Source organism: Etheostoma cragini, chromosome 4 (assembly GCF_013103735.1).
Source record: "Etheostoma cragini isolate CJK2018 chromosome 4, CSU_Ecrag_1.0, whole genome shotgun sequence".
Taxonomy (NCBI): Eukaryota; Metazoa; Chordata; class Actinopteri; order Perciformes; family Percidae; genus Etheostoma; species Etheostoma cragini.
In genome coordinates, this window is record NC_048410.1 from 14745397 (window position 1) to 14757980 (window position 12584).

A 12584-nucleotide genomic window follows, 5' to 3' on the forward strand; every position below is an offset into this window, starting at 1 on the left:
CCCCCCCCTCTCCATGCACCTTGGAAGTATGTGACGGTGTGCTACCTTTGCTCTGCTTTGACTTGACTCAGCTTGATTCATGAAACAAACCTGCTTCAGTCTGACTTCACTCAGCCTTCCTAAAGTAGATCTAATTTACAGACAACAACGTTGACTGTAACTAGCCATTTGACTTTCGAATTAAAATAAATCTTAAATGAAATGCAACTTTGATAGTAATCAATATCAGAGGATCCCAAACCTAATTCCTTTTAGGAAAACGGTGTTAACTCGCTGTCTCTAAAGTCTGAACGCTTAACCGACAATAATTGTTGCTAAGCAACATGAAAAGCAGTTGCGGCGGTCGATAGAACCATAGACACTTTAGCAAACTGCTAAACCGATACTAATGTTGGTGTTTACGAGATTTATTTGGCAGGCAACGTTTCCAAACTGACTGACAAGACATTGTTTACAGAATTAAACAATAAACCACCACGCTAAATGTTTTTAATTAACGTTAACAAAGCCGAGTAAAAACATTTGATCGACCAAAGTTGCTAGCTAAGCTGACGTTACAGCCCTCGTCAAGATGGCAGGTTGGAAGTCACCGAAATAGACAACTTAATTTGAAGCAAGGTTAGTGTCTAAGTCATACGGTCTATGGTCTAAGTCCGTTTACGGTAAAGATAATGTGATTTTTGTATATAGGGAAACTTTACCTATGTTACAAAAATCACATTCTCTCATTTAACCCTATCATTTAAATGTACCTTTAACGTAAGCTAGAAGTTTGTGACGATGTGTCTTGAGCAGTTTCCTAACGTGATTTGCCTCCACCGTTATTCAGTTATTTTTTTTTTTAAACTTAATGTTACGCATTTGACATAAATCCGTGCTCTCTCAACGCACTGTCAACAGTTGTATAAAGACTGCTTTGGTAGAAAATGGTTAAAAAAAAATTAACTTTTCTTGTACCTTGAGGACTTCTCTGCTAAAAGGCCATTCGTGGACAAATACCTTTTTATTTAATCAAACATCTTATTTTGATGAAAGGGTCAACATACACAAATCAGAGGTCTAACAGATTTTGATGAATTCTGTCTATGCTACCGTAATTAAAAAATTAAGACTAACGCTTTTGGCATGTTTAAATAAAGGTAAAAACAAAGTGGTTGGTGGCCTGAGAAGTTGCCTGCTAACCCAACCCTGCCCATTACAGGTGACAGGTGATCTCTCTAGCCTACCGCTAGCTACTACTCTTCAGCTGGAGCTGTGGTGTCCAAGCTGAGCAAAATCTCCTTCCATTATCTGCAAATGTTTGGCAGCAGTGATAACATTGCAGCCCTGAAAGACTTTGAAACCCAGATAGATGAGGGTGTTGGCCCTGGGGAAACGAGGGTCCTGAGGACAAGGGAGCTGCAGTCCAGCCCAATATATGGCTGTGATGATGATACTACGTCTGATTCTGCAAGAATCCCTAGCTCCAGGGACAACACACCTGACCACGCCCAAGCATCACGCTATAATACTATACTCCATGAAATCCAAGAGCTCAAGGAAAACAAAGGCCAACTTGAAGAATGCTTGGAAAACTTAAAATCCTGTCATCAACGAAACTACACAATGATTGTGGAGGCCATACAAGAGGAGCGATACAGGTATATGCTTACTCACTGTTAGTTTAAAGTAACCTGTCCTGTTTTTGACATTCTGTTATTACTATTTTGCAGGAGTGGTAGTTTAGAGGAACAGCTCAATGACTTGACAGAACTGCACCAGAATGAAATTTCTAACTTGAAAGAGGAACTAGCCAGCATGGAGGAAAAGACTGTTTATCACTCTAACAAAGGAGCAACAGATATTCATGTAAGCTTCACTAGTATGCGTCTTTTTCGTGGCAGGAAAGCACAGGTGTTACTAATAACAATAGCTGTGTTACATTCAGGTGTATTTGAATGAAGAATCATTCATTTATTAATATTAGCTACACCTGTACTTTTCATAGTAAACAGGCAAAGCAGGCAACTGCCCCAGCTCAGAGAAAACTCCAGGCTGATTGTCTCCACTGGTTTTCGACAGTGGATTGGATTAGAGCACCTTCACTGGCAGTTTTGTCTCTACCCTGTAGGAGGCGCTGAAGACATGCCAGACACGTCTGTTCAAGATGGAGCATCAGCAGCAGGTGGTGCAGCTTGAAGGTTTGGAGAATGCCACAACATGGACTCTTCTTGGAAAACTGATAAATGTTTTGCTGGCTTTTATGGCAGTCATTTTAGTGTTTGTGTCCACAGTGGCTAACTGTGTCATCCCTTTAATGAAAACGTACAGCCGCATGCTTTCTACATTGCTTTTTGTAGTCCTTTTCTTCTTCCTCTGGGGGCACTGGAATGCCATTTCAGAATATCCTGCTTACTTTGTTTGCACTCATCTTGAAAGGAAAAATAAATCTACTTGATGTTTTACTCTGGCATCTTTAACCCTTGTGTTGTCTTCCCATTAACCATCAACTTGTCCTTCCAGGTGAAAATAAATTGTTTTTTTCCCCAATGGTTTTGTCATTTTTCTGATTTCTCACTTTTTACAGCTTTTGGCACTTGAAAACCTGAGCTGGTTTAACAGGTTTTATACTTATTCTTGGAATTCATTGTCAAACCTCATTTGTAGCAAATTGTTTAGTGAAAAAGGCAGAAATTAGGAATTATTTTGATTATTTAAGATCAGAGGATGTTGACTGGATCACAGATGGGTAGATTTCAAAGTTTAGTCTGGATACCGTTTTAAAATAATTAAAGGAATTCAAATGCTATATTAAATAAAACACCCCAGTAAAAGTTAGTGGAAGTTGTCATTAATTTTACCAGGATGTTTTATGGAAGTTATTTTTGGGTAAATTAGAAAGAAATCCATATTTGACACTTTTAAACTAGTTAATACTTTTCATTCCCCACTGAAATTAAGTCTTCCTTTAAACTTGTCCCTTTGTGGGAAACTGGTTCTAAAGTAGGCTACTTGTAGCAGTCTAGAAACCATGAGTCATATTGCCTTTGAATATGAACACTTCAAATTAAAGACATCTCTACAATAGAGATCTAAATGTAGACCGAACCTTACCAAGCCATTTCCATGTCTCATGCTTTTTGGAAGATCCTTTAAGGGAAACATTAACTTGAGAATTGTCCTTTCCAGATCAATTGAGATTAGGGGAATTAAACAGGCCCGTGTTAGTGTGCATTGTACTGCTGAAATGCATTTAGAAAGAAAAAAGCTTTTTAACACTTTATATTTAAAGTATGATGAAGCCCTGATAGCCGTTCTATAGACTAGGCCAGCTCCATTGCTGCATGTCCTGACATAAGCAGACATCAATTGAGCACACAAGATCACCAAAAGTTAAGATTTTATTGCAAACAAAAAAGAGAATTATAAAAACAATTTACTCTGCAGCCTTCTTTCCTCGTTTCCCAGTTGCTTTAGATGCAGAAGCGTCGCTGCCTGCTTTAGCAGCCTTGCTCCGAGTTGCATTTCCTGCCTTTGCCTCGTTGGTGGTCTTTGCTACTTTAGTTTTGGTTGAAGCAGAGACTGCCAAGTCAACCTTTTCTGCAGCTTTTTTAGCTTTTGGCTTCTTCGCTGGAGCAGCCTTTGGGATAGCCTCTTTTTCTTTCTTAGACCTTTTGGGAAGCACCTAAAACAGAAAAAGTCAGACAAGGCTGTAGCCAGAAATGTAATAGGCCCACCACTTGAACCCCCAGGGCAAAAATAAATAAAAAAGTTAGTGTCCCCATTTGTTTATAAATGTTCCAGATGGACACATCTGGCAGTGTTATAGTTTGAGGATCTGCTAATAAATTCTGTTTAATTTTATTCTTTGCCATAAAAATGATTTAATAATATACTATCGTTAATCTTCATGCTCAATTTATATTAAAGTAGTTCTACACAAAGACAGGAACACCAGTCATGGTTTTCCCCATAATCTCAGCACACAAACAGTTTCTCACCTCTGGTGACTTGGCCTCTTCATTGGCAGTGTCTTTCTTCTTCGTGGTACCTTAAAGTAGTTACAGACTATTAAAACAAGACACCCTTTGAGATAGCTTACTAATGGTTTCAGTCATTTTACATCATACCTGTTTTTTTGGGCTTCTTGGCTCCATCCTCTGCTGCGTTTTGCTCATTGGGGTCCACGTTCTCAGCTTTGGGCTTAATTGCCTCCTTGACTTTTGGTGCAAGCTTAAGACAGAACAAAAAGCCCAATAAATGACGTTATTTTAATCGCTTTGATGAAGCTGTAGACTTGACTTCTTACCCTAAATTTTCCCTTTGCGCCTGTAGTGACAGTGGAGTTAGCAGGACGCACCAACGTGCCAGTCTCCAGTCCTTTATTCAGGGCTTTACGAACAAAGTGCTTCAGCCTTACCAAATCCACAGAGGGGTATTTCTGTTTAATGTAATTCTGTATCGCTGGGGATGAAACCCCTTTGCGCGAGTCCAACGCTTTAAGTGCTTCTTTCACCATAATTGCGGTGGAAGGATGAGTTGTAAGTTTACGCAGCGCCGCGGCATCTGAAACGCAAATGTGCACACATTCAATTTATAGTTACACATTCGTGGAAAGAAATATCGACGTTTTGGACAGTTCATTTTAATAGTGTAATAACTGGTTCAACGGTCACTTCGTCTTAACTTAATGAAATACGAGCAAACCTGGTGTTTTCTCCTCCTCCGCTGCTGCTGCTGCTTCACTGGAGGACGGCGCAGGTGGATCAGCAGAGTCTGCTGCTGGCTTTTTAGGAGGCATTACTTAGAGTTTGATTTAAAAGAGACACACGCGAGGCAAACAGTAACGTGATACGTGAAGTTTAAAAGTGTGTAATACCTACGTGCCCAGCACGTCTGGCTTTATGCAGCTACTTCCGGTAAAACGAAAACAGGTGATCACAATCAGCATCATGTGCAACCTTTCTTTAACTGTCTATGGGTGCAACCCATTAGGGTTTGTAAATTAAAGTTAGCATGGATCGTGGGGAAATTATTCATCCGCCATTTAGGCTAGACCCTTTTAATTGTTTGAATGTGTCATATTTGCCATAGGTCAATATATCGGTATTTTGCGGCATTTTAGAGAAGTGCATCTCATTATGAAAAATGTATGGATTGTGCAAAAGTGCAAAATCCTACTTACAATCTTCAAGGTCAAAAATGTCTTCCAACTTAAAAACAAACACCTATGGTCCATTGACAATCAGACGTAAAGTCACAAACCTCTCAGAATCATATAATGAACCACTGATGCTGAAGCATGAATACTCGTAATAATCGAGATCAACTGATGCAAACACAACTTCAGTGCTCCACTTGAATAAATAAGATGGTACACTCCATATTTTCCCAGCAAACCTGTTATTCACATTATAGAGATGTTTGAAGAGAATGATAGGCCTACTGCATATTACACACAATAACACTCTTTGTCCTTATGTATGTATTCTGCTTCCCTTTGCAATGAAGACAGGCTCTTCTTTTTTGCCTTTTATCCCCAAGCCAATGTCCCTGACAAATCAAAATAGATATATAAAAATGCTAAATAACATTGCTATTTAAGTGTACAGTATGTGTAATCTGCATTTTATGGAAAGTCTCAAAGTCTCATTGGAGAGGTAAGTTAAACATGTCTGTGGCCATTCATTCAGTGGTCATGCTGTTCTGGACAAGGCCACTCACTTTACCTTCACTCTATTGTTCTGATAAAGTTGCCACTTAGTTATGCTGAAACTTACATTATCGTCCCAAATTCTGCAATGTTTGTGAGCGGCTTTCCTCTACCAACTTGTTTTCTACAGTATGTTTCATACACATGATACGGATGAGATTCCCATCCATCTTCATCCGCTTATCCGGTATTGGGTCGCGGGGGCAGCAGCTCCAGTAGGGGACCCCAAACTTCCCTTTTTCATTGTTAATATTTTAACATTTTGGTATGTGTGACTACTATGGATGTAATGATGTTTTGGCAATTTGGAAGAACAGAATTGAAATGTGCAACGTGCAAGTGGTGTGTCTCTTGACAATTGCATAGTGCAGGAAAAGATTTTAGAGAAGAACCAGCTGTTCCAGACCAGAGAAATAATGGGGGCAGCACTTGAACAGCATTTTGAAGTTACAAAATGGTGTTTTGAGACAATTAGCATTTATTGAGTTAAATACTTTTTTTCCTTTTTTTTAAATGAGGCTGGAATATGTTTCAGCTAAAACAAGGGGTCCGTTGAAGCTGGTGAGGAAACTTGAGTCAACTGCCTATAAACATGGAATTTGTATATTTAAGGAATGCTAAATAATGCCCAGGCTTGAGCAAAAACAGTTTATAAAAACACGATGCAGTATAGAAACACTCCATTTTAGTCTCATCCAAAACAATCATTTACAGTTTACATTTTAACTTTAATACTTTGGTGAAACTGTTGGCCCGTTGCTCTCAGGTATGTTCCTTTAACCTTTCTTTAATTGTCTCCATCAACCTTTCCCTGTCTCTCAGTATGTGGCGTGGCTGATTACGCAAGCAGATTCAGGTGTGCCTGACCTTAGGGGAGTTTCACCAGCTGCCTGCTGTTCTGCAATCAAGCCTGCCTATAAGACTGCACCGCCACGCTCACATTGGCAGAATGTGGTGCTCGCTAAGAACCACAGGGTCAGTGGTTTGTGAGTGTATGTTTTTTTTTTTTAAATTATAAATGCTGCTTATTGCATACGTTTCCGCACCCTGCACTTCTGTATGTTCCATTTTTGATTCCAGTGAGACTGTGATTTTTCGCTTCTGCTCGACTCCCTACTGGACATCACTCCTGACTACCCCCTTTCTAGATTTCTGACTTTATTTCCTGACCTTTTGGATCTTGTTCATTCCCTGGTTGCAATGTTCAAGTTTGAAATAAGTTTTCTTTCAAACTACTCTGGCCTCCTGGTCCTCCTGTGTATAGTGCTTAGGTTTCCTAGCTCTGCTGTAACACACACAATGCAGCAGTTATTTGAAAAAGTCACATTCTGGTTTAAGGAACAATTTATCGCCCGGTTGCATTTAAAAATTTTACTCCCTGCTTAGTCAGTATAAAATATTAGTAAATGGTGTAAGTCATTATGGAAATACAGATTTCTGTTTAATGGTCAGAACAAAAATCAATAAAACTATGTATAGGTGTGAGCAGTTTGTGAACAAATGATTAAACCCTTTTTATTCTTCTGAACCATTTAGCCATCTGTGATAGATGTGATCTATAGCACGTTTTAAGTTTTATTGTGTGAAACAAGTAGATCTAACGTGGAAATATTAGTGTGGCCTGTTTGTGTGATTCATATTTGATGCTGTGGTTTTCCTGTGAACAAGTTTGGCAAAGTGACAAGCACATCAAAGCCCACATAGTCAAGACATACAACACACAATCTTCTCTCTGGACAGTCTTAGTGTTCAGTTTCATCATGGCTGGATGCCTGCTGTTTGTCATCCTCGTGTGTAAGTTAAATCTATAGTTTTATTCATTGTTGTTGTGTTGTTACAAACATGCAGGTTCCGACTTGCAAACCATTGGAACAAATAGTTTATCTTGACTCCAAAGAGTTTCAATTTTTTAATGTTTTGTTAAATGTATAGAGAAATTTTAATTAATATTTAAAATTGTACACTTATTTCACTTAGACTTATTTTCAACAGATTCCTTTCTTGAGATTCAAGCACAAGGTCAGTCTTTGATCTTTTAGCTTAAATATTTAGCTGTGCTGCTAATTTAACTATTCATTCACATGGTTGGGTTGTTCATCATATTTTTACATTCTCCATCACCATCAGTGAGTGACTGCTGTTATTATTTTATATACTATAAATACATATTTACATATACAGTGGGGCTCAAAAATTTGTATTAATGTGCATGAAGAAGCCAAGAAAAGATGGAAAAATCTCCAAAAGGCATCAAATGACAAATTAGAAATTCGTATAATATGTCACAAAAAGTTAGATTTTATTTCCATCATTTACACTTTCAAAATAACAGAAAATTAAAAAATGGTGGCTGCAAATGTTTGGGCGCCCTGCAGAGTTTATACCTTGTACTGCCCCTTTAGCAAGTATCACAGCTTGGAATCGCTTCTTGTAGCCAGCCAAGAGTCTTTCAATTCTTATTTGAGGTATCTTTGCCCATTCTTCCTTCCAAAAGTCTTTCAGTTCTTTGAGATTTCTGGGCTTTCCGTCACGCACTGCTCTTTTAAGGTCTATCCATAGATTTTCAATTAAGTTGAGGTCAGGAGATTGTGTAGGCCATGGCAAAAAAAGAAGCCTTTTTTTAAACGCCTTTAAACCCCAAAATGAGTGAAGGTTGTGTGTGTTTACTAATACAAACTAATGCAGGTTCACACATGAAACCAACATGACAATATTCAATGTGTGCCATCATGTATCAGCATGTTATACTCACACATTTTTTTAATGGCTAGTGATTACTATTATCACATTATTTAGTTAATATTATTACATCATAATTTACATTGTCAACACGTATTTCAACAGATAGATAGATAGATGACACATCGTCCATCACTATACTCAGTGAGTGAAAAATGCAGCTATGGACATATATCAGCACAAACAACCAAGTGGCTTCAACATGGATGTTAGAATTTATAAGAAAATGTTCAATGGGCATCCTCTATCGTACTTTCATTTATCAAATTTTACTTTTGATAATACATTACATTTACTGTTATTTAATCCAACATGTGCTTAATTTTCAGCTCTTCTTCCACCTAAACTGACAGTGAATCCACCAATGATCACAGAGACAGACTCAGTCACACTGAACTGTCAGACTCCGTCATCTGTCTCTGTCTCTCAGTGTTATTTCTACACTTTAAGTGGAGGAACGGTCAGAGTCTTCTCATGTCTGCAGACACTGACAGGAATCGAGCTGCTGAAGATGGCGTATAAGAGTTCACCTGTTGAGGTTGAAGTGAAATGTTACTATACTGTAAAGGTTGGAGAGTTAAAGTCTCATTCTCCAAACAGTGACACATCGTCCATCACCATACACCGTTAGTGACCGTTTCTCCCATCTACTGATTGATGTTATTATATTTCGATACAGAATCATCACAAGAAAAGTGGAGTGGTGTAATATTTTAGGTGTGAATTTGTTTTTAGTAGTTACAAACCAAAACACACAGAGAAACAGACTTTACAAGCTATAATATCTGTGGGCGATGGTACAGGTGATACAGATATGCTTTTAGTTAATTTTTATTAAATGTATTTTGATGTCAGACTTCAATATTCTGTGCAATGATAGATGATCACACTTTAGTTAAATTACGTAATACAAACTCACACAAGATGCCACACATTTGTTATTCTAGTTATGAGAAATTTCTCAGCTGTTATTAATCTTCTCTCACTGTAGATATTGTGGAAAGTAAGTCAAGCATTATCCCGACAATGCCAACATTTAGTATGACCAAAGGTAGGACATTGTATGCATTAAGGTTGCAGTCCTGAATATTATTACATTAATTTTACATTTATATTAATTTGTTTGTACACTTAGGAAATTTCTCAGCTGTACACCATCTTCTCTCACATAGATATAGTGGAAAGAGAGTCAAGCATGACCCCGACAATGCCAAAATTTAGTTCGACCAAAGGTAGGACATTGTATGCATTAAGGTTGCAGTCCTGAATATTATTACATTAACTTTACATTTATATTAATTTGTTTGTACACTTAGGAAATTTCTCAGCTGTACACCATCTTCTCTCACATAGATATAGTGGAAAGAGAGTCAAGCATTATCCCGACAATGCCAAAATTTAGTTCGACCAAAGGTAAGGGATATTATACATTAAGGTAGCAGTCCTGAATATTACTACATAGCAATTTAATATGAATTCGTTTCAACTTTTAAAGAGGTCTTTGTGCTTTCATTTGTGAGGTTGGACTGTTGGACGACATGGCATTTCCACTCTGGTAACTCCTGTGAAACAAACGTCAGGTAAAAAAAATAACTCTTAATAAGTGTGACATTAGTTGAATACAAGTGATACGTGTTTCAATGTATTTAGTATTTTGAAATGTACTTTTGTTGATTCACCAGGTCAAACTGTTGTCAGGCCAAGTAACACTGGCAGTTTCACCTCTACTTCCCTTCCCAATTTGTCTTTACAAAACAAGTTATGGTTGCTGATTGGTTACTCAGATAGTCAGTGATAGATAAGCAGTTGCTTATGTGTATGTGACGTTAGCCTTCCTATTGTGCAGATGTTAGCCAACATTGTATAAGTAAAATAAAGTTATTACGCAGCACATATAAAAACAATTTGCATTACTGCTTAACAGTCATACCATAGTAAAAAGGAAGAAAATAGTATAACAGTTCTGTCAACATGAAATGTTAATATGTTTGGCGCCTGCAATTAACAGATGCTAGGACGCCTATGACCCCAGAATCTGTAGATAAAATAAGAGGTACAGTTTTATTAATCCCTCAAAACGCAACCTGCTTTGCTTTCTGTGGATGTTTTTTGCTCTATTGCACTTTAGTTCAAATGTTAGTATTCCTTACACTAAATATAGCTCTTTACACAAATACAGGACTTTGTATTCCGATAATAACTTATAAAACCTATTACAGTAACGTACTATATACTGGTATGCAACTTTCAAATTTAACTTGTTAACTTGTTGAGTTGTGCATAATGCACACATAATTCAAATTAGAAATCAAGTTTTAGATTTGATGTCATTTGTGCAAAATGTTGAGAAATAGCTCAAATTTGATATTTATTGATATATAGTTGAATCACATGTCTTTAGTAGACATATTTCACACAAGGAAGTAGTACAGTTTGAATTATTTAAATTGTTGATTTGTCCTCAACTTGAATTTAGTAATTAAATAATGTTTTCAACCCAATTCATTCTGTAACAAAGCAATATTTTGCTTTCCATGTTATATATTTAGTGTGCACTGGTACTGGTGGTTGAAACACTGTAGTTATGCACGCGTCTTCCTACTTGCTGTTGTGAGAAGCAAAACTGACTTGTTTATGGCTTCTATTGCTGCATTACAGAGACGTGGATATTGAAGTTTGTAGCCGTTGTGACTGGTTGTGGAGTCATTGTGGGTGTCATCTTGCTGGTTTCTGCAACTCTCTACAACCCAAAAACTGGTGAGAAAAAAGTTGATTTGTCTGTTTATATACATAATACACATTAAGTTAACATATGTTTTTTATATAGGGGTGCACATACTTTTCTCTAACAAATCTAAAACACTCGCTATACATTTTTTTGTCTCTGATTATTAAATTCTGTTAGCTCTATAAGTTGCATTTTCACAATCATTGCATCTAAAGATTTATTCAGTTTGAGAGGTTTAAACAACTACTCAAAAGAAGCACCATAAAACCTACCACTTCACTTTAGAGACACTAGGAATTGGCCATTTATTGCAAATGGTTATACAAAGATTTTGCTCTTTAAAGAATCCAGAAGCATTAAACTTAAGTTAAATGTACAGTACCAAGAGTATAGCTCATAATAGCAGCAGTGGAAAATGTTATCAGAGTAAGTCTATCAGCCTCAGTGCTTTGTCTGAACTAACCCGTTTTGGTTAAGATTGGCCACAAAGTTGTCCTTGTATGGCTTGGATCAAAAACTTTTTTGCCATTTGCAAGACCTCTTTGACACAGCTTCACATTATCTTCACATCTCTCAGGTGCACAGTTTGCACGGAACAGACACACAAGACCTGCATCTCAAAATGAAAGATGTTCTCTGGAGATAGGTCTGGCAATGCGAGACTCAACTAAAAGTAAACCATGTATGTGGGTGACCACCACTGCACTGAGACAAAAAAACACTGAGAAACTAACACTCTTTTTCTCATGTGAGCAAACTTGTTCTCTTGCCAGCTGGTTTATTATTATTATTATTATTATTATTGTTTTTTTAAGAAACATATTTATTGATATACAGACTTTGGAATAAAATGCCACCTTTGTGGGTAACAATCGTCTTACTTTGTGTGTCTTTCTCACTAGTAGGTTCTGAGGACGTAAAAAGGCAAGAGCCTCAAAACAAGAACGTAAGTCTGACATGAGAGGCAATTATAAACGCATGTTCCATGTATATTGACAGATGCTACAGTTGGTTCCTTTCTTCCCCCAGTTTGACACATACCATGCGTACTACACCATTGCTGAAGAGTCAGCTGCATCAGCCCTGAAGGGTATGGTGTACAGCACTGTGCAGACACACGGAAACAGCTTTATACTGTATAGAGAAAGAGAAGCAAACAGCCTGAAAGACTAGAGAAATGTACAAATGTAAACCTTGGTTAAAGTTGAGCGGTATATTCCAGACTAATTAAACAATTGCAATGTCTTTTTATCAGATCAACCAAAATGCTGTTTAAGACTGAAGTTTTCCAGTTGGACGCACTTTTAAAGTTGAGGTTTATGATGTACAAAGCACAGCTTAGTTTCCAAACTGCATTACACTTTAGCTTTATTTTAGAAAAAGATTAAACATGTAGTTAGTTTTACTCATATGTAACTGAAACGA

General features: G+C 37.4%; 3 protein-coding genes across 4 annotated transcripts; 2 read left to right on the top strand and 1 right to left on the bottom strand.

Annotated features, from left to right (window-relative positions):
* The first annotated feature begins 59 nt into the window (after positions 1–59).
* Positions 60–2463, top strand: LOC117943272 (transmembrane and coiled-coil domains protein 1-like). Of its 2 annotated transcripts, XM_034869294.1 has the most exons (5): positions 60–618; positions 1202–1390; positions 1451–1640; positions 1713–1848; positions 2111–2463. In XM_034869294.1, the coding sequence occupies exons 2-5, from the start codon at positions 1297–1299 to the stop codon at positions 2435–2437; spliced, it is 747 nt and encodes a 248-aa protein (XP_034725185.1). In that variant the 5' UTR covers positions 60–618; positions 1202–1296; the 3' UTR covers positions 2438–2463. The 2 variants fall into 2 exon arrangements, with proteins under 2 accessions (XP_034725185.1, XP_034725184.1); XM_034869293.1 differs by having other exon boundaries at positions 62–618; positions 1202–1640; positions 2111–2460.
* An 887-nt stretch (positions 2464–3350) lies between these two features.
* On the bottom strand, positions 3351–4816 carry LOC117944091 (histone H1). Its single transcript, XM_034870647.1, has 5 exons — positions 4687–4816; positions 4289–4545; positions 4110–4212; positions 3981–4030; positions 3351–3664 (listed from the first exon to the last, which is right to left on the bottom strand). The coding sequence occupies exons 1-5, from the start codon at positions 4778–4780 to the stop codon at positions 3416–3418; spliced, it is 753 nt and encodes a 250-aa protein (XP_034726538.1). The 5' UTR covers positions 4781–4816; the 3' UTR covers positions 3351–3415.
* A 2407-nt stretch (positions 4817–7223) lies between these two features.
* On the top strand, positions 7224–9517 carry LOC117943416. The gene is made up of 4 exons (XM_034869531.1): positions 7224–7486; positions 7685–7711; positions 8761–9057; positions 9423–9517. Exons 1-4 carry the CDS (start codon positions 7336–7338, stop codon positions 9515–9517), a joined length of 570 nt encoding a protein of 189 aa, XP_034725422.1. The 5' UTR covers positions 7224–7335.
* Positions 9518–12584: the final 3067 nt, after the last annotated feature.